Source organism: Cryptomeria japonica, chromosome 9 (assembly GCF_030272615.1).
Source record: "Cryptomeria japonica chromosome 9, Sugi_1.0, whole genome shotgun sequence".
NCBI classification, from domain to species: Eukaryota; Viridiplantae; Streptophyta; class Pinopsida; order Cupressales; family Cupressaceae; genus Cryptomeria; species Cryptomeria japonica.
Window position 1 is genome coordinate 566696021 of NC_081413.1, and position 22813 is coordinate 566718833.

General features: G+C 38.3%; 1 protein-coding gene across 3 annotated transcripts in view; it reads right to left on the reverse strand.

Moving 5' to 3' along the window:
- The window catches only part of LOC131051307 (uncharacterized), a 153812-nt gene that overhangs the window by 59738 nt on the left and 71261 nt on the right, over window positions 1-22813 (reverse strand). For all 3 annotated transcript variants that reach the window (XM_057985761.2, XM_057985762.2, XM_057985763.2), the window contains exon 5: window positions 19227-19259. In XM_057985761.2, the coding sequence (XP_057841744.2) occupies window positions 19227-19259 (33 nt within the window). The remainder of the gene's footprint in view (window positions 1-19226; window positions 19260-22813) is intronic.

Sequence of the window (22813 nt, forward strand, 5' to 3'; positions counted from 1 at the left end):
GAGTTGCGATGATATATGATGTTGGCATAGAAAGATGTGTTGAAATTATCAACAAAGTTTGGATGCTAACATCAAGGCCAAATATTTCCAAGATGCCCAAACAAATCACTAGTTTTGACTTCAAGCAGGAGGACTATGCTAACTTCATGATGATGTTGACCAGGATTATGGGATGTCCACAGAGCTTCATGTTCAAAACGTGGATGTTTTTCTTCATCAATTAAGTAATGGAAGGAAATGGAATAGTAGATTGGGCAAGATTGATCAGCCACTATGTGCATGAGCAGCTGAGGAATTTGAAGGAGAAGCATACCCAATCTTTTTACATGAGTTCATACGTCATCTACTCACTCGCAAAAAAGGGCAAATTTAATGGCTTGCCAGGAAAGGGCCCCATGGGATGTGGACCACGACAATTGAAGGTTCATGAATGCTATCCACAATTACACCTGTACGGCAATACATCTTTCAAGTTAGTCAACGACACCTTCACCATGCATTTAACCAGGTTATTACAAAATGAACCCCACACAAGGTTATTGTCGCCAACCAAAGCGTTGATACAGAAGTACGGAGCTTGGTATATTCAATTTCAAAACTTTACCTATATCCGAGTCCAAGGATTCTCTTTTTTGCCGCATAACCTACCGACATATTTGATGGACAAAATGGTAGTACTACAACTCACTAAACAGTTGACCATCTACGACAAAATTCAGAAGAAGTTGTTAATTGAATTTCCTATTGGCGTAGGTGATTATATAGAAATGTGTTCGATATTGGCAAAAATTGAGAATTTCGTAGATAAATTGGCAATTTACCACCTGACATCCCATACGAGCAACTCCTACTTTGATTCGTACAATAAAATAACGATGGTTGTTGGAGTGAAGTTCAAGCACAAATTCCACCTAGAGGACTACTGGGCTAATGCCAGGGATGATCTTCAAGTCAGGAAAAGGATGTTCTCCAGATTGTCCCTTGGCATGATAAGACTGCGAAATTATTCAGGTACCTAATCAGGTCAAGGAGGATGGGAATCTAGTTCAACCAGAATTTGAAAATGTGAAGGATAGGCCCTATTCAAGCTCTGAATTGGTTAGAACTAGAACTTGATGATCTGGATGTTTTGACTAAACCAATCTTAAAATTCACCAGTCATTGGGTTGATCAGCACATCACGAGGCTGAAGGCAGCAAATATTCATCTGAGTTACCAATTGATGGGAAAAATTGATTCCCATAGTGAAGCCACAAAGGGGACATCACAAGCCCAAGTTGAAGAAGAATATATTATGCAAGAGGGAGCCGAGCAAAGTAAAGAGAAGAAAATTCCTAAGAAGGCACGATCAAAGAAGAGAAAGGAAGCCCAACTGGAAGAGCCTTGATAGAAAAGGCCAAGGGTGGAGGAAGCACAATCACCAGCTAGTTCCTCCAGTGTGCAAGAAGTTGAGATGTTTCCACAACAAGTTCCAAGGATGACATCAGCCTCAAGACAATGTTCCTAATAATGTCCAAGCACAAGATATGCTTAGCATCAGTGCTTCTCGCAAACCTGTTCAGCCAAAAATTCAAAGGCAAGAACTTCCTCCCAATCCAGAACAGCAAGAGAAAGATGGTTTCATACAAACAATTCTGGAAGACTTGTAAGAATTTTCGCAAGAGCAAGTACCTATGAAAGTTCAAGATCACCCAGTAGCCTCTCTAGATTGGCTGAGAAAAAGAATGAGAAAAAAGCCAGAGGAAGAAATGGATCCTACACAGGAACTGAAAATACTTTTGAGCAGAATGGGCAGACCAACAGAGAAGAAGGCGGCTAGGATGTTTTCAAAGATCACACGGGACGTGTCAAGATCCAAAACATTACATTTGGCTGAACCTATAGTGGATAAGGATAAAAGTGAGATCACGCCCAATGAATATGTGATTAGAAAAGTCAATTTACGGTGTGCTTCCATGGCACAGATAGTGGAAGATTTTGATGAATCTTCCTTTGCAATGAAGGAGAAAATGAAAAAGAAGGAAAAGATTAAGAGGCTGAAAAGTGAAATTAGAACCTTGTGTGAATATGTGCGGAGTTTTAAACATCCCCCTAGATAGGAAGATCCATTATTTGTTCTTCCTTCCTCTCTTCCTAAGGAATCTATTGATAGCGTTGAAGAAGTCAGGAAAAGAGCCCAATCCTCTAAGGAGTGGGTGGAGGATGTCTTTGCTTCAGCCGAAATATTCATCAAAGATTTGGCTCGAATTCGAGCTAACTTGAATAGGCTGGAGATTGCAAATAGTTCATGGGAGGATGTGCACATTTACCAGGACCTGACTATTCCTCGACTTAGAGCATTAATGAGAATTCCCAAGCAAACATTGATTGATGGGAAGGTTGTTCAGGAGAATGAAGTTTATGACTTCTCGAGGTGGTTTTATGTCGTCTGCACTAGAAAGGAATCTTTTGAAAGATTCAATAGGAAGTCTACATTTTTGTGGGATTCGGGAAAATACAAGAAATCATCAACACAGTTGAGGCATTATTTGCTAGAAGGTTGACTGAGGATGAGTTAACAGTCGACTTCCTAAAGGGCGGGTTAACACCAAAATAAATTTTCTCAACTGCCACCTGAAGATATGATTCATAAAAGATTGGAATGTGGCAGGTGCATTGGTTAAAGTGTTGAAAGTGGCATCTAAAATTTGCCATGTGAACATCTTCGTCCCTTAACTTGATTTGGTAATACTTAGACATTATGTCAATTTTCTAAAAATACAATGCCCCATGTAGTTCATCAATTAGCATATCAATCTAGGTATTGGATACTTATTCTGAATGGTTTTCTTATTTAGTACAAGGTAGTCTATATACATTCTCATGGTTTCATCCTTTTTCACCAAAACTACCGATGAGGGAAAGTGACTAGAACTAGGGCATATGAATCCCACCTCCAACAACTCATTAATGACTTTCACAATTTCCTCTAAAGCTCTCAAGTGATGATATAGAGTAACCATGACCGGCATAAAACCTATGTCAAGCTCTATGATGTGCTCAAATCCTCTATCAAGAGGTAATCCATGAGGTAAGTCACTAAACAATGCACCATGCCTATACAAAATTGTTTATATCTCAACAGGATAAGATCTTTTACCCTTGGGTGTGTAAGTATCCCTCACAAAGCACTATTCCACCCTCTACTTCTCCCTTACGTAAGGCCCTCTCCATCCTCTTAACTGAAATCTCGGTAGGAGCACCATTGGCCATACCACAAGGTACAACCTCTTTCTATCATGATGGAATTTTAGCTCCGTGATTTTGAAATTTTGGGATATTTCTACAAGGGAATGAAGCAACTATACCAAGCAGATTTGTTTCCCCTATACCAATTACATAGAAATCATATGACATTTTGTATGAACCTATTGTAATGTATAATCCCATACCCTCCTGGTGCATGTTATGGTATTTCCATCTACAACTGTGACATCAAATCCCTAAATTTCTTCTATAGGTTATCCTCTCGGTCTAACCAAACTCTCATCAATAAAGTAATGGGTTTCCCCACTTTCAATCAATACTGTCACCTACTATCCTTTCAACACTCCATGAACTTTGAATTCGTGGTATTGGGTTTCACTTGGTAGTGTAGCTAAAGTGCCACAACTAGTCCTCTCAACTTCAAGAGCATCTACCTCTGCTTCCTCCTCCTTCGGTACTACCTCAAGTACCTTTACCTCCTCATCTTTGTTGAAATAGTAGCTAGCTCGGATACCTATCTATTGTATTTTAATGTTGCCAATGACAATTAAAATACACATGTATTATCTATTATGTAAATCGAACTTAGGGTTGGGCCCAAATACATGTAACTTGTAATTATGTCTTGCTTAGGCAAGACCTATATATAATGTAACTTGTGGTTAGGACAGGCCCTATAAATGTAACTTGTAATTTGGTCTGACCCTAATTGGGCGATGTGACTTGTGGTCCTATATTGAATGTAACTTGTAGATAGGGTAGGCCCAATATGTATTTTGAGCGATTATGTAATTGGGTTGGGCCCAAACTCATGTAGCGTGTGATAAAGGCAATCAAGCAATAACGCCTTAATAGGTCAAGACCTATTTGGACGATATACATAATATTATTATTAAATTAACAAGACAGGCCGACTTGAGACTTGACACCACAAGTCAAGTATATAAGCAAGTCATTTGCATGGCATAATGAATCAATTAACATACAAGACGAAGCATTCTTAAGGCAGTCAACACATGTAATCTGCTCTTCAACAATTGGCAATCTCTCTCTCTCTCTTGTGCGAACTTGCTCCTCATCCATTGTGTGAAGGCTGGCTGTTAGGTGATGCTATCAAGATCTTGCGAAGCTAATGAAGACTTGCCTTGAGCGAATTTGATGCTGATGATAAGGGCTGCAATCTTCATTATCATATAAAGAGGAATTCAGATCTGCTATCTTGCTGGTTGAACAGCAATCTGAGATAAGCACACTTGCCTTGTAATTGCCTACATTTGAGATAATACATATTGTACTTTGTGGCTGGGTTTTTCAGCTCCAAGAGGGAGGTTTTCCCAGGGTATTGGTGCGTCTTGTTTTGTGTTTTTATTGCTGTTACTGTTCTGTTATAACCTGATTATTTAAGATTAACATCTGATTGCTTAAAATAACAATCCTCAATGATTACCTCTATGTAATGAGCTTGTTCTTTTCGAAGACACCTATGTCCTAGTTCCCTATGCTTGTTGCATGAAAATCAAAGCTTCTTCCTTTAGAGATCATTTTTGGATTCCACTTCTTTTCTTTGTTATGGTGAATCTATTGGGATGTTCTTCTGCTCCCCAAATGTGAAAGTATTTGCCATTTTGATTGACCAAGAAGTGCTAATCTCTGCTGCCCTATAGGCTGAAATCTACCCTTGTTAGCTGAAGTCTTGAGATCAAAGGCCTTTTGAATATCCTCCTACAAAGATATAGGATTGAAAGCTCTAACCAGGCCACTAAGGAGTTTAGTTAAGCCTTCAATAAACAAAATCACTAACCTCCTCTCTCTAACATTGAGTATTGTTGTGACCATTTCACACATCGCCCCATTGAAAATGGGGACCCCCTCTTTTTGCTCGTTTTTCGCTCGCTTTTCGCTTCGTTTTTAGGGTTTTGTTAGTCAGTCAGTTGTCTGGATTTAGGGTCAAGCTTTAGGGTTCCCTTTTCGATCTTTTTAGGCCAGAATCCAGTCAGTTTTGAGAGCTTTTGAGCTTCCTTTTGTAGGATGCAATTTTGAATGAAATGAATTCGCCAAAGTGGTCTATTTTCAATTGGAATTTTTGAATGCAGAGTATAAATTTGTCTAAGTGTTGATGATGAAATGTGAATTTTGTCCAATTGGGTAATTTTGACTAAATTCTGAGTTTTTTGATTTTTGATCCTAGGCATTTGGAATGGTTTGTTTTTGCCTTGTGAAGTGATTAAATGTGCGAAATCATGATATTTTGGCCTGTAGGAGTAAAATCGCTCCTGTCCCTCAGTGAAGGACCGGAGCTTAAAATCAAATTTTGCCTTGTACTTGCAGGATTTTAACGACTTAGCAATTTGAAGAGGTCCAAGGAGATGTGTTTTATCAAATGAATATAACTTGAAGTGCCGACGTGAAGGAGAATGACCCAAATGCCCAAGTTCGCTCCTGTCCCTCAGTCAGGGACCAGAGCGATTTTTGTCTAAGACAAATTTCTTACTAAGTTACAATCAATCCCAAGGCATGGATGAATGAAAGGAGGTACAACGGATCCGTTGAAGATAATTTTCGAAGATAATAATGTGAGATGGAGCCTACAAGAGCAAGATCGCTCCTGTCCCTCTCCAAGGGACCAGGGCGATATGATGATTATATTGCCTCTTCTTCAAATTCAAGACACTCTAAGACGGAGAACAAGGTGGCAAAGGCATTTCGAAGCATCTCAATCAAGCACAAAGCATCAAAAGTTGCCAATATTGAAGGAATCACACCAAGACACCTAATTCGCTCCTGTCCCTCAGGCAGGGACCAAAGCGAAATTCTTATAAAGGCATAAATTTTGAAAGTTTATCATGTATCAAGCGACTAAGAGGGATCAAGGGATTACGTTTTACCCAATGAAGGCAATTGCAAGTTGATCGAAGCAAGGACAAGCTCAAAACGTTGAAGTTCGCTCCTGTCCCTCTCCAAGGGACCAGAGCGATATTGATTATATTGGACAAATCTCTCAAAAATCACGTCAAGTCAAGGTTTTTGCGAATCACACAAGGTCTAAGGCATCATAACAAGATGATATGTAAAGGGGTTGAACGTTAAACGATCATCAAATTGAACAAAGAGGTTATATCGCTCCTGTCCCTCTCCAAGGGACCAGGGCGATTTGCATAGGTTCCTTCATTTTCCTTCAAATGTATGACAAGGCAAGTTCACACAAGATCAAGGACGTCCTTTAAGAGGCAATGAACGAGGAACCAAGGTTGAAAGATGACGCATTTTGGCTAGACTTTCAAGATCGCTCCTGTCCCTCTCCAAGGGACAAGGGCGATGATCCTTCCAAAAGTCAAAGTGTCTTGTACAATTCAAGTGAAACGAAAGGGGAGTGAAAGAATAACATTGTTTGTCCCCCACAATAAAGATTGAAGTTCGAAGTTACCAAGGTCAAGGAGAAAACACCAGGATCGCTCCTGTCCCTCTCCAAGGGACCGGGGCGATGATCCTCCAAACATCAAAAACGCCTTGTAGAAGTTAAGTGAAACAAGCATGGAATAGAGAAACAAGGTTATTATTCGCATTATGATGGAAATTGGAGATTGTAGATGCAAGATCTAAGTGAAAACATCTAGATCGCTCCTGTCCCTCTCCAAGGGACCAGGGCGATGTCACAGCTAAAGGCACTCATTCGCACAAGCAAGTCACTCAAGCTCGAAGAACCCAACGAAAATGGCAAATTCAACGTGGAGATGAAGACTTTGGACGTCAAAAATGCAAGGATCAAGACTAAATTGATGGATCGCTCCTGTCCCTCAGTCAGGGACCAGGGCGATGAAGTTGGTATATTTCATTTTCAAAATTTTGGCGCTCAAACACATTTCTTTGAATTTATTTTAAATGCTAAAATCGATAATTTTTGAAAATTCAATTAAATGGCATTTAAATATTGCGCTTGGTATTAATTAATTATTTTGCCTTGTAAAAAATCGAATTTATTAATAAAAAAAAAACGATGGCATTTAATAATTAATTATTAATTTAATAAAAAAACCAAAGGGAGCGCTTGGTATTTTAGAGGTTGGCCTTTGTTATTTGATTTAAAAATCGTTTTTAATTGCCTTATTTTTACACAAGTCGGCCTAAGGTGGTAATTGAGGTAAGCGCTTATAAAGGAGGGTGGTGAAGATAGTCATTTTCACATTACCATTTTATCATTCAAGTGCGATTTGAGGAAGACAAAGGAGAAGTGCGAAGTTGTATTTAAGGAGCGAATTTTAGTTCAAGCAAGGTGGCGCCAATATTATCCAAGGAGGTGCGAATTTGAAGTTTAAATTGTGCGAACTTGTCAAGCATTGGAAGACTACGTCAAAGACATTTCCAAAAGGTGGCGAAATTGCTATTTGAAGAGAGATCACGTTGAAGGCCTTATAATATCAATTTTGCCTAGACGATTTTATTCATTTTGCATTCTAGAGTTAGCTCTCTAACTGAGGTATGGCGATATTGGTTTTATTGTTTTAATTTTGTACATTGATCGTCATAGCTTAAATTTTGAAATTTTGAATTTTGAATTCCTAGCTCAATCATTTTAGGAAATGATAATTCAAAGACTTATCATGATGTTTCCTAAAAAATTATTATTCTCTAATCTATGTTATTCATTGCAAAATTTAGTTTCTCATTATGAAATGTTGTGTAGGTATGGCAACCCCGAAGGCGGGAGCATCCACCAGTCGTTCAGCTCTCATGAAAGAAGATCAAAAGACCGAAGAAGTGGAGACCAAGATCGTGTCGAAGTGGAGCAACATTGGAGATACAAACTTGGGTAACTTCAGCACGAAAAAATTTCGAGAGGTCCCTTATATTGGCAAGCCATCCCCTGTCGCCCGGAGAATAATTGAGAGTGGCATCATTAAGGCGGTCGGCTTTCCTCCAACTGTTCAGTGCCATGAGTTGATGATCGAGTGTGCTCGTCACTACGATCCACAGTCCAGAACGATCGTGTCCAAAGAGGGAAACACTTTGGCGTACCTTTCAGAGGAAGCTATAAGTGAAGCTTTCCATCTTCCAGAGCACAGGGACATGATATATAAGAGCATAGAAGGAGCCAGGTCAATGTACGAAGATGATCCAGATGCTTGTCTAAGCATTATCAATAAGAACTGGTTACTCAAGAGCCGTCCCCGTCTAAGCAAGATCCCGAACACACCGCACAGAATTGATTTCCAGGAGGAGTACAGAGATTTGATTACCATGCTCAACCGAGTTACAGGAGCCCCTCATGCCTTCTATTTTGAGAAGTGGATGTTTTACTTCATCCAGGTGATCGTTCAAGGGAAAGGTACCATACATTGGGCTAGGATGATTAGCCATTGCTTGGACGTACAGTTGAGGAGCTCAAGGCTACCAAGTCCTTCCACATGAGTTCATACGAAATCTATGCCTTGATTAGAGTATGCAGAACTACCCCACAGAGGAGTGATTGGAAGAGGACCCGGCGAGGTCAGAGCCTGTGATTCCTATGCCTACTTGCATCATCCATCAGGAAGTAACTACAAGTTAGTTAATGATACCTTCACGATGAACATCACAAGGACGTTGCAAGGTGGAATTCACAACAGATTATCTCAGGATGCACAGGAATTCATAAAGAGGTACGGTGCTTGGTTTATTCAGTTTCCGAAGTTCACTTATATTAGAGTGCATGGATGTCCTTTACCTCCATACATGTTGCCGAGATATCCGACAGACAGAATTGTGTTGCTTGAAGTAACAAGACAGTTGGCAGCATATGCGAAGGCATTCAAACACAGACATGGGAATGGAGTTCCAGTACCTATCATTTTGGGCAATTCAATTGAGGTATGTCCTAATGCTTTAGCCATGGATGACGCAGAGAAGGAGTTAGCCTTGTATTCTTTTTCATCTTTTGCTTTGAGAGAAAGCTTTGATCCACATGGACATTTAGAGGAGACAGTCGGTAGAAAGTTTAAGCATGAGTACCAAATTGAAGATTTTATTATGAATCTCTTAGATGATCTTGAAGTGAAACGAAAAATGCATTCTAGATTGCCTTTGGATTTCATCAGGAAATGCAAGATTTATAGAGTGGCCGACCAAGGTCAGGACAGTGGCAGACATATCCAGTCATCCTATGATCGAGAAAGTAAAACAATAAGGTTAGATTGGAATGAGCCCGAGGTCGTGGATTTAGATACTTTGATGGCTCCAGTTTTGTCTTGTACTCGCAGATGGGTTGACGTACAGCATCAGAAGTTGAGAGAACAAGGCATAGCTATGACTTTCACTTTGGAAGAGAAACCAGCCGAAGGTGGAGCTAGTGTGAGTGAAGGCAATCCTAATCCTAGAAATTCAGGTGAAGGTAACCTTCGATGTGCCAGTCAGGGCAATCTCCATCCAAGAGGTTCGAAGAGGAAAGAAAGATCAGAAAAGAAAGAATCTTCCAAAAAGAAACAAGGGGCTAACAAAGATCGTTCATCTGGTACATCTTCTAGACTAGAGAAGAGGACACTTCAAGTGGAAGAATCCATGGAGTCAATGGTACAGAATGACAGGCAGGAAGAAGGACAGGCGCAGCAAGGGTCACCAGATGGATCTCTCCAGGATTATGAGTTAGATGAAGATAAAGAAGACAACGAAATGGCATCTCCTCCCAGACAAGAAGAAGTAGTGCATAAAGAAATACAAGTTCAGGAAACAAGATCAGCTATTCCAGATTGGTTGAAGGAAAGATTGACTAAGGTGATCGTAGTAGAGGATGAGGACAATGCAATTGATTTAGAGAGCCTTGTTGGACATTCACACGAAGTAACAGAAAAGAGAAAGGCTACCAAGATGTCCAAGATGATTCGAGATGAGACTGGATCCAGAAAACTGCAAATAGCTACACCGGCAGTAGACAAATATGAAGGTGAGATCCTAGCAGAAGAATATGATATACAGACATTTGAGCTAGGACCATCCACAGCAGAGCAGACGTTGGATGATGCCACCGATTCATTTGAGGCGCTGAAAGACAAGCTTAGAGAAGAAATGGAGAAGAATAGGAAGCTTGAGAGAGAGGTCGGTGCATGGAGGACATATTTCAGTCACATCAATGAACCTTTGGGACGTCAGGATCCAGCTAGATCACCAGTGCAAGCACTTCCACTTTAATCAATCAATGAGGCAGAAAGATTCAGGAACATGGTCCAGCGTACAAGTAATTGGATGGATAGATCTCATACAGTGGCCATAGAGTTTGTAACAAGGATGATGAAGATTATTCATCAAGCTATCCAGGTTCTTGAGATAATCCACAATTTGATGATAACAGTAGCTGCATTTGCCCATACCAAAGATGTTATCATTCCTATCTTGAAAGTAATTAGACATACATCAAGGAAGGTCTTAGCACAAGAGAAGATCTTGGATGGGGGACCTCACAGTTTGTTTCAGTGGTCAACCTTACTCCATATGAAGAGTGTTCTCTTCGAGGACATCAGTACTAGATGTAGCCAAGTTGAGGAGGTGATCAATCCGATCCAGGATAGAGTATTTGAGGTACTTCGTACCATTCTTGGCAGAAGGATCGAGGTCGAGACAGATGTGGATATGCAGGAATTAGAGGATAGAATAAAGGTCATCTTTTGCAAGGACGCAAATGTTACAGATGAGCAGTATGATCAGATGTTTGCCACCATGCTCCTGATTGAAAGAACAAAGGAACTTGAGGCTTCATGGGACGCAGCTCTTCTAGATGCATTCGATCAGGTCATCCACTTGGAAGAGAGTATGAAGAATCTTCCCGAGATTCCAATTGCAGAAATCAAAGGAATCGTATCAAGATTCATTGCATATGCCAAAAAAGAACATTGGAAAGGGAATAAGATTCTAGATGATAGGTTGTTATAGATGACATGGCACCTTATTTGTCATTGGTTTATGTCTCCTAGGTTTTTGTGCCAAAATTAATATTTGGCTATGTATTTAATGTTGTTCAATAAAAAGGAGGCCATTTGTAACAAACCCTAATTAGGGTTTAGGTGTCATAATCTTGACCGTTGATCTACTTTCAATCTGGACCTTTCATTGTAATTGAGGATGCTATTTATACCCTCATTTTTCATTTGGTAATAGTTGATGTAATAGAGAAAAGAGATAGTTAAGAGATTAGAGAGTTTAGAGTTAGAAGCTATTTTATTTTGTAGCAAGATTGAGTTTTGAAGAGAGAAATTCAAGCAATTGTTGTACATGATAACTCTTGAAATCAATGAAATATTGAAGTTATGGTGTTTTGTTGCAACTTTCTTGGTTATCTTCATGGTTGTTTAGTTTACTTGAATCATGCTCAATCAAAGTAATGTGTTAATTTGAAGGACATAGTGTGAGACTTGATCTTTTGTAGGATTCGTAATCCAAACCACTAGCTTCTTGCTGATTGTAGGAACGCCTTGCGTGGTCGACTGGAGAATACCTTGAATTCCTTAACCTTCAATCATTATTGCATCTTGGATATGTACCTTCGTGGTAGTGTCTTCGATCTTTGATGCGTTGAAAATCATTTCGTTACCTTAGAAGATCGCATCAATTTCAATTGAGTTGTTAGCTTATGGCAAAATTGAAGTTGGTTGAATCTTGCCAAGTCTTGTCCATACTAAGTCATTCCTAGGGTTAGATTAGATTAGATCTCTTTCAAACCCTATCCTTTTGTTATTTTTTGAAAGTCTCTTTAGTTTAGCAAATCTTGAACTTTCGGAAGCGTAAGACCCCTTGATGGATACAGCAAATCACATCATACCGCTGGAAGCTTGTCCACACGTAGAGACCCTACTAACCAAAACCTTGGAGTCATCCTAACTGATCCTTTATGCGAATCTTCAGCAGTTAGGGGCTTTTTCTCAAGAGAGGATAAGATGCCTATTGGTATTTTATTCTGTGTATGATGGTGTATAAAATACACGTCAACAAGTACCACCCTTGTTTTTCTTCAAGATCAAAATTTGTGAGTGACATGGCCTCCTTAATTTCAGCTAGGAGTGTATACTCTTCATAACTAGCCCTTATGTCATCAACTATTTAAGTTTGGGCTCCTAGTTCAACAATTACCTCTTCCTTGCGAATAAAAATTGGCTAAACAAACTTGCAATAGAACCTGCATTTGTCCTCTAGGCATTTTGGTGAATGCTTGTCCCTAATGAGCTAACTTCACCAATATGTGCCCTCGATATGTTGTTATTCTGCATAGTCGAAATCAATTGTGCCACCATACACACAAACCATTCATGTCCGTGTACAAGCCTCTCAAACCAAACATAATATGCATCCATATTATTTTTGCCCATTACCTCCTTGTCTTTCCAAGGTACCTCCATGTCATGCTCTATTGCTATGATTTTTGGATGACTAGGATCTTTCCTCCTCTCTCTAATAAAATTTCAATTCCTTATCACCTTCGTACATGATGGGCCTTGGAAATTTTTCACAAAATATTTTTTCCACAACTAGTAGGAAAAGTGCTTTAATGCCACTAAGTTTTCCTTTCTTAAAAATTTTCGACAAATATGATATATATATATATATACTTTCTATTTTCCAACAATTCTTAATATAGATAAATTCTAAAGGTCAACTGGAATGATCAGAACTTAACTTTGAATCGTTATACATCCATTGCTTATGCATTAACTTGAATGGTGATCAATGTTTGATGGTATGCATTCGAATATCTTTGAAATGTCCTTAGAAAATTGCATTGAACTTGTGCCTAATCATTCATCCATCTTTCATGTACAAAGGTGATATGATCAACCAACTGTGCTTATCCACACGTAAAGACCTGATATTTATGAACCTTAGAGTTATCTCAAATGATCCTTAAACCAATCTTCAGCATTTAGGAAGCTTTGTTCAAGAGAGGATAAGATACTTTTGGGTTATACTGTTATACTGTTATACATCTTTTCAAAACTAGTTTTTCAAGTACTATATGTATATATATGAGCACCACCACCCCGCCACCCCCCCCCCCCCCGCCGTCCCCTCGCCGTCCCCAAATTTAGGCCCTTGGTCCCCCCGTCCCGGAAACCCGTCCCCCCGTCACCAACGCCCGTGGAACACTGGTATTTTATTCTATGTTCGCATGTGCGCAAAAAATACATCAACACATACTACTAGCTAAAAAATTTATTAATGAAGTCTTTGAAAACTTCCAGTGCATCCTTCAACATAAGCATTTGGGTTATTTGAATGGGTGACAAGCTATGTTACCCTAAGTTTTCAGGATGGGGAAACAGGCCTTTGGGATGGATTTCTTTTGCCATTTTAGGGGACAAGGGACGATAGAGGGGACAGCTATATAAAAAAAATAGTGAAATTTAAAATTCCAAATATATTAATATGATAACACTGTAACATTGATAAATCTAAATTGAAATTCTAAAATTTATATAATTCATCAATGCATAATATACATTATTCATAGCCATTGATTTGAAATGAGAGTTCAAACAGGAACAAACTGAAAAGAAAAAACAAATGTTGCTAACACGCATGTTTTGTACTCAGGCCTGTGAGCTGAATGTTGTGAGCCCGCATGTTGTCGGCAGTTTGTAATCAATTTCTTTGATTTAATAAATCTGATTTTACATTGCCTCTATCACATTGTATTGTTGTGTTGTGATTTATCTATTGCACGGTCCGAACTGTTCTCCTTGAGGACCCTCTTAACCGTGACTGCACCATGTTTCACAAGACTTCTAACTTTATTTGATCCATTTCATGCCAAATTTTCAAATATTTTTCAATAGATCCCAAACTTTGCTTAAAGCTTCAAAAGTCTGGTTTAACTTTTATTTTGCTGCCCTCACATTGACAAACACCTGTAAATATTTCTTCACCACTTGAGTACTTCGATCTGCTATTTGATCTACCCAAGAAACAATAGCTTTAGCCTTTTGCATAGCTTTTTTAACCTATTTGATGGATTCTTCAAAAGTGGAAGAAGTCGGGGGATCAATCTTTTCAAAAGATTCAGTGATCTTCTGGATCATTGAAATGAGTTGTGTATTAAATTCCTTGAGCTTATCATTCTTTGCTAAAATCTCATCATAACTATGAAGTAATGAAGCTACAGAGTCTTGAGCATCATGCACCATTCCAACATGTCTGCTTTCCTAGCTCCACTCTCGTGAACTTGTCGAAGCTTACAGCAGAAGTGTCAATCTCAGGAAGTGACAGACTTGATAGGATGGCATATGAAGGATTTGCATCGAAAACATTCTCCAAGTTGTAATGTGAGGCATCCATAGCTATCTCTACTACTGACGATGAAAAAATAGCACACGTAGATACACCTGGTACAATAGGATCAACATGAGCCGTAGAAAAAGAATCAACATCTATGTCTATTGGAGACATAGGGACATCCAAAGGCACTTGGGGAAGGGTAGTATGAGGGGAGTTTGAGCTCGACGCAATGGAAGATTCTGGAGGATTCTCCTCTTGTTGTTAATCCTCAGTGTCAATGGTTTGAATTTGCACTTGAGGCTTCTCTTTTCATTTCAACGATACCTTTTCTGCAAGAATAACCAAAGCTCTACTGACTCTAAGCTTGATTCTGGTACTAGAAGAAGCACCCTTTTGGTCTTGACTCTTACTTTAGGGTGCTTCTTCTTACTTTAGATTTACGCCCAATGGGTCCTGTTGAATCATCCTGTACTCCAACCTTAACCTTTATAGTTTTAACATTATTGCTCTTCAAACAAGCATTGGTATTTACAAGGATAGACCGAAATCCATCAAAGATTGAGGTACATTCCTTTTGTGGCCATTGGACAGATGGAAGAGGAGCCTCTGCAACACTTTGCTCTATATACTTTGAATCAAGTATTTTTCTGTCATCTACCATGCCTTCTGTAATCTTGGTCAGATCCAAATCAACAATTTGTTCCAAGCTGAGCCTACTATAGTCCATCCTCTTTATGTCTTCCTCTGTACGAAGGTCAACCCAAATATACTCAAGGCAATGAACAAGAATGAAACCACTCTTCATTTATCTTTCATCCCTCGATAGTCAAAATCTTTCCTTACTTGAATTTCTTCAACTTGATTTCTTGAAGCTCTGTCTCCATTTCCTTAGCTCTAGTTGGATTCGTCAAAGAGTATCTGCCAAACTACAATGGATTATGTGAGGATATATTGATACCTGATTTGTGTTAAGCTAATAGGAATGCATGAACTATCATCAGTTGTCTAGCTAACTCCATCAGGTTGATCTTGTCAATAGGATATCTTGGAAGCATATATGGATGACCATCAAAACAACCAACTCTCGTGTAAGTGAAAGTCAGGAACTGAAGGAACAAGCATCCATACTCATTCTCTTTCTTCTAGGTTGCCTCAAACACTCTCTTGTTCTTAAGTGTCTTAACAAACAAACACATAAAATGACCAAAGAGAGCATCTTGCGCCCTCCTGTAATGAACCCTGCTATGTGTCAAGGTGAGTTGATCATTGTATTTCCACACTAGTATCAGTGACTTGTCACCCTTGCTAGAAAGACCTGGCAACTGTCTTAGCAGCACTGCTATATACACTAGGTAGGAATTCATGTAGAATGTGAGAGTGGTAGGAACTTGTGAGAGCTGCTCACACAGATTATCACGGATCACTTCACCCCAAAAGCTATGTGATTAAGTCTTCCTCGTAACCACAATGTATTTACATATCCAGACCTCAAACACATTAGATTGCTTCAACCCCATTATCCTGCTCAAGAGTGTGATCATGTCACTGATTTCTTCAATGAAATCAGAACAATACAATTTGGCCCATCGAGACAAACAGATCTCGAGCAACTTAAGCCACTTGGAATTGATGTGCCTTGTGCAATCTCCCTTTTTCTGCTTGTAGTGACCAAAAGCACTCTTCATGGTGATGTCTACATACACTAGAGCAGCAAGAACCTTAAAGATTTTGTCAATGGTTTCCGCATCCAATCTGACAACAACATTGCCATCATCATCCTTGATTGTCCCAAATCCCTTGTCAAAGTGAGCAACACAAGCAAGGACAAATTTTGGTTCCAGGGAAGCCACAACGAAAGTGGAAACCAAGTGAATATGACTATTCAAAAGAAGTTGCATGCTATGACTCATTGACTCTCCTGCTCTCTCAAAAAACTCGGACATATCAACATGCCTGATCTCTGTATCTTTGATTACATCAATAGAAGAGCACAAGAGAAATCTAATTCTGGTACTTGTTGTATTTGTATTTCATCCTCTTGTTTGAAGGGGAAGCTAGTTCCTCTATCATTGAGCAAGAATCTGTAATGTTGCGATGAAAACCACAAAGAGTTGAGACATCATCACAAGCTATTGGAGAAGCCATGACAGCTTCAAATGAAAGAGCTTGTAAAACAACACCCAACTCTTGACCTATCATGATATTTATCATGGGAAAGGGTGGATGAGTGGACAAGCTTGAATGATATATTATGAACAAGACACCAATCGTGACAAAGGCAAAATTTCGGATCTTGGGAGGCGGAATGCAAATGGATCACATTGAGTTTAGAATGCAGAAATGGAAGAACATAAGTTGGGGAAGAAATGTTGACACTTACACTTTCAATCGGGTCTTGAATATTCGATTACAAGTAAGCAAGCTTGTATGATTGGTATTAGCTTGCAATCACGTCTTCAAGACCCGATTGCAAGTGAGCATAAATGTAAGGGTGATGGGAGAAACAAGCTTGCAATCGGGTCTCTAAATCCCAATTGCAAGTACGCACAACAAAATGCTCATAGAAATGGTGGCTTGCAATTGGCTCTTGGAACCCCGATTGCAAATGCAATCAAACAAGGCAAACAATGAACTTGGAAAGGATACTTGCAATTGAGATTCAAAAACCCAATTGCAAGTGAAAGGTGAAAATTGCAATGCAAAGGAAATCGATACTTGGAATGGAGAAAGCCGATACTTGCAATCGAGATTTTGAAACCCAATTGCAAGTGAGAAACAAAGATGAAACAAAGACTTGTGATCACTTAGATAAGGGGAAGACCAAAAATATAGTCAAGTTGAAGAAAACCCCAACACACAAAGCGAAATGCAACAACGCAACGAACTCAAAGAAAGCAAAAGAAAGAACAAGAAAAAGGAACAAATACAAACTGAAGGAAAAAAGCATGGAGCTCAACATTCCTCTCAAAGACTCATATAGACATCCGAAGAAGAACACTCCTTTTGCAATCCAAACACATCTTAAATGAAATCAACACGAAGTTCCTTCTTTATCGCGGAATCAAGAAGACGGCAAAAACGGAAACAAATCGGGTTTTGGCACACCTGTTACAAGCAATATAGCTTTATTTCGTTTTTTGTAAGGTGAACTTGTAATCGGGTCCTAGAGAACCGATCGCAAGTGAAACATACATTATAAAAATAAGGCAACTTGTAATCCGGTCTCAAGAACCCAATTACAAGTTAATTTACTTGTAATTTAAACAAAAAGTTTCTACATGCTGAGAGGAACTTAAAACCCGAATTTGCACAAAGGCTAGGAAAAACAAACCAAGAAACCAACTGAAACTTGAACAAAGACAACGAACACATCTACTAACAACAAATCACAAACAAGTACAAGTTTTGAACCTTGTAAAACGTGCCTTAGAGAAAAGAACTATGAATTTTAAATAAAAATTTGAAGGGGTTGTCAATTTTTGAAAATTCAAACATTAAGACAACATACTATAGAAGGCCATTTTGTCTCACGGCTCCAACCATGGGGACAGTAGTTTATAGTCATTTTTTGAATACCATGTATGGTACTTGGGGATAGGCAGTGAATGGGGTGTAGAGGTTTTCTGGTATAGTCATGGTAGTAGCTGAACAGATATTTATTGAAGCTCTTTGTAATACTTTACTTTTTGAAATATTAATAAAATCATAAATTACCAGTTAAAAAAAAAAAGCAAACCTATTGATTCTACACAACATCTAAATTCATCTCCAAATACGTTGCAAGAGAAATTGCTCTCAAAGATGTGAACCATTTCCATCATTTTAAGCACAACAAGATAATGTATGTTTGTGGAGATTACTGCAAGTGCTAAATTAAACAAAAAAAAACGAAAATTATAGGGAAAATTTTTCAAAATTACTTGTTCAAAATCTCTACTCCAAAGTCCAAGTTGGCGAGTCGATGTGCGTATTCGCTTTGAGTTGGCTAGTGTATTTAACACAAAACCATGTTAAAATTCCACTTTTTTTTGTTAAAATTGCACTTTAACTGCGTTAAAATGGATTTTCTCTTGAGTTTTCACCGAGTACAGATCAAAACAACTCACTAGCTGGTTTTCTACAAATTTATGGCAAGTTGCAGCAGTTTTTGGCAAGTTAAGGATGATTTGTTTTGCTGATTGGATGTTCAATTTAACTCGCGAGTTGCTTGCTAGGCCAAAAACCTGCAAGTTGCTCGTTGGGTCAAAAAACCTGCAAGTACTCATCGACTCAAGAAGCACTTGCCAGGCATGTAATCTATACAATTAAAGATATAGATGGCAGCCAAAAGATACAACAAACATCAAATTTTCCACCTTATGTATTGGTTTCAGTAGCATAGTCCGTCAGATCAGCACATAAACAAATTTGTATTCTTGTTGACGGATTGCACATTGAGATATCAAAGTAAATGTGAATCACAATCCTTCTCTAGCAAGATGAAAGGCAAACAATTCCATAAATAGGATTTCCCAACGGTTTTAGGTTGAGCTGCAATTCCCAAAAGATTGGTTATTGACCCAAAAGAAACCAAAAATGATGGCACATCGAGAAATTTTATAAATATATACTAGACTATCAACAATTTAAATCTCATTTTTGAAACTTGGGCCAAGTACAATGATATTAGACAAATTTAATGTAAATGCATTAGAAAAATTATTAATCTCTACAGCCAACTTGAAAACTTGTAAAAGTTAGCAGCATCAAACCTGAGTTTCTTGGCAGAAAGATTCAAATTCATCCTGCATTTTAGAGATTTGTAAACTATTAATAAATAAGAATTGCACAATTCAAATTTGTGACATTAAATAATTTACAAATGCACAGATGACCACACATAACCATCACTTTATACAAGAGACTATAAATTAGAATGGTGTTAACTCTACTAGAAGGTTATTTTATCATGACATTCCAATTAGTGCAACAAGAAAATAGCATCAATTTTGATATTTATAAGAGTCAAGATTACACCTCCAAAAACTATACAAGCTTAATTGCAACAAAAACAAATCTCTAGCGAATTGTACTTGAACAACAAATAATGCAATATTAAATCTTTTTGGTATTAGTTTTCCATGGATATAATATTCAATTGGGAAAGAACTTAGAATATTAAAACATCGTTCAAAATAAAATTGATAGATTTCCTCCACAAATCTTATAAACAGAGAGGGAACCCATTTTTTGAAAAGGAATCTTCAGAGGTGACATTGTTATTTGTGAAAATTATCTTTACAATTTATCTATGTTACAGGATACGCCCAGCCAGGCCCCAGTTTGGGCACAAGTGCAGTTCTAGTTCGAGTGTCGTATTGGTTTGCATTTTAGCACACCCAATGTATCACGTGGATGCTCAAGTCCGTTGTGGGTCCTTCTCAAAAGGACCCACAACAAACCCGACCACCTAGGCAATACCTTGGGCATACTCGGCGTACACAACCTGGGACACCCAGAAACTTGCTAATTTAAAGAAAAAAAACAATTATTTATTGCTAAACGCAGCCAATAAATGCATTTACTCTAAAGTGCCCCTATTTGGTGTTTACATGCCATTTGAGAAACACAAAGCACTAAGAAAGAACTTTTTTTTCCTCCAAGCTACTATTGTTGGGTTTTTTGCTTCATTTTGTTCGAAGGTGAGGGCTATGGTGGAGTAAGACATACGCGAAAAGCTTAGGAATTGTTGCACAAGGAAGATTTAGCCATTAAAAATGTGTAAATCTTTCGGTGTTTTCAAATTTTCAATAATTTTTTTACAGATTTTCCAACTTTTTTGAGAATTTTCAACTTTTGTAATTCTTTTTAGTAAGTTTTGAAAAAAAAAAGCAATTTATACGCAAAAAAATCTGCTGTAATTCCACTTTTGTTTTTACTTTTTCAATCGTATTGTTGTTAGTTTCTATTGTTTTTCATTTTAGGTTCATACAAAATGATTGGAAGTGCTACTTCAGTTGCCCAAAACAAAGAGAATTCTTTTAAATTTGATACAACATCACTCCTTTGGCGACATACAACAATGATTCTACAATTTCCTAGTGGTGGGGGTTTATTCTATCATTGTAACCATTGTGGAAAAGAGTATAAAAGCTCATATTTTCAAGTGAAAGATCACTTATGCACCATCCCTTGTCGGGGAATAAAAGTTTGTTTTGGACCGAATCAAAAGGGGTTGCCAAAAGAACAAATATTGGCTTATGTTAAAGAACATGAGGATGCCTACATGAGAAGTAATAGATCAAAGGCTCTTGCACACCCTATTGCCAAGAAAAGTTTACAAAAACCTCCAAGTGGCTTCACACAACCAACTAGCCCACATCCTTTCATGCCATGCCACCATCTTTTGAAAAAGAGAATGTTTTGATTTCACAAATAAGAGGCCAATTGGACAAGGCCTTCACAAATAAAGCAAGGGAGGTTATAGATCAGAGAATTGCTCATTGCATTTATGACAATGGACTTCCCTTCAACATTGTTAGATCACCTTATTGGCAGAATATGGTGAATACCCTTTGCAATACACCTAATTATGTAGTCCTAGCTATGAAAAGTTGTGAACCACCTTATTGGCAAATAAGAAAGCTTCAGTGGAGAAACCATTGAGAGTGATCAAGGATACATGGCCTAAAACAGGTGTGCCCATTAATTATGAATGGAAAGATTACAAAAAATGACCATTGATCAATGTTATAGTGGTGTCCCCTAGAGGGGCGATGCTTTTCAAGGTAGTAAAAAATGCAAGTTTCATTGCAAATATCCTCATAGAATCCAATGAAATGGTCAGGCCTGAAAACATTGTCCAAGTCATAATGGACAACACTAAAAATTGTTGGGCAGTTTGGTATATTGTGGACGCTACATATAGTCATATTTTTTGGACACCATGTGCATTCTACTCACTCAATTTCATATTGCAAAATATTGGCACAAATTGAGTGAGTCAGACAAGTCTACACGAAGGCCACGGAGATTCAAATGTCTATGACCAATTATCATATGTCACAAGCCACTTTCAGGAACTTGTTCAAGTTGAAGGTAATTTAAATTTTTTTTTTTATTATAATTTTGTATTACTAATATGTGACGTGTATTTTTATACCATGTTAGGTTGTCAAAACATGATTTGCATCTCACGCATTTATCTTAAGATAACTCGTGAAGGTACAAGAGGCCTTGAGTTCTATGGTCATCAATAGCTTGTGGATTGTATGGAGCCAGTCACGCATAGAAAGAGCCCAAAAAGTAAAAGCATTGATCCTCGAGTAGTGCGCTCATGGATTACCCATCATGAGCATCATTAAGTATGCTGATATTGATCACCTATGTTTAGGTCAAATTTACGATGGCATGGACTCCATTGTGAAGAAAATAAGAGCAATAATACAAGCCAAGGAATATGACCCAACTAACTTTGGCAATGCAACCATTAGGCTCTATAAAATGGGCTTTGGCAACGCAACCATTTGACCCCGCTTATGTAACAGTCCAACCACTATTGTCTAGTTCATAAACTAGCTTTCCTAGAAGTTATGACCTTTAAATTTCAAGTAATGGCGTAGGAGTTATGACCCTAACAAGTAGAGTGTCATACACCCACCGTGAATCCTACACTTTCAGAAAATTGTCTAAGCCTTCACAATTGGCGGTAACTTAAATCAGACCCAAAAAAGCAGAACAAAAACAATCTAACCCCACACTAGCAGCAATCTCAGTATGGATGAAGGCAGCAATATTCATAATAACAGTTCGAATCAAATTGTGATGATGATAATGATAGATCGTCCCTTCTTACCCAGCATTCTCCCAAGCAACAGTAAACAATTAATTAAATGTAAAGAATATTGCTAAGATGCGTTTTCAAGAGATGTTAAGAAGCAGTTCAATAAGATTAAGCAAAGAATTAGTTATGAACAGTCACAGTTAAATCCAGGGAGTTGCCTCTCTTTCAAACAGTTGTAACCACATGGGGGGTCATGTCTTTTGCGGTATGAAGTATAATGCATAATGATTTGGCTGATTTATTATTAGTCTTTCATTTGATAGGAAGTAGGAATGTATGCAAATATTCTATTGCTTCTAATGTATGCATAGTTAATAACGAAGTAGGAATGTATGCATAATTAAAAATTATGAAGATTCCTTTAAAACTTTCATGCAATCTGGTGTCCCATTACGAAGGGGAGATAGTGCATACGAGGAATGCAAGTAGCTAGGAAGCCATTCAAGTAGACACACCCCAAGTGGGGCTGGGAGGCCAAATGATGGGTGCCATTCCATGCTCCTGGGCTTGATGGAA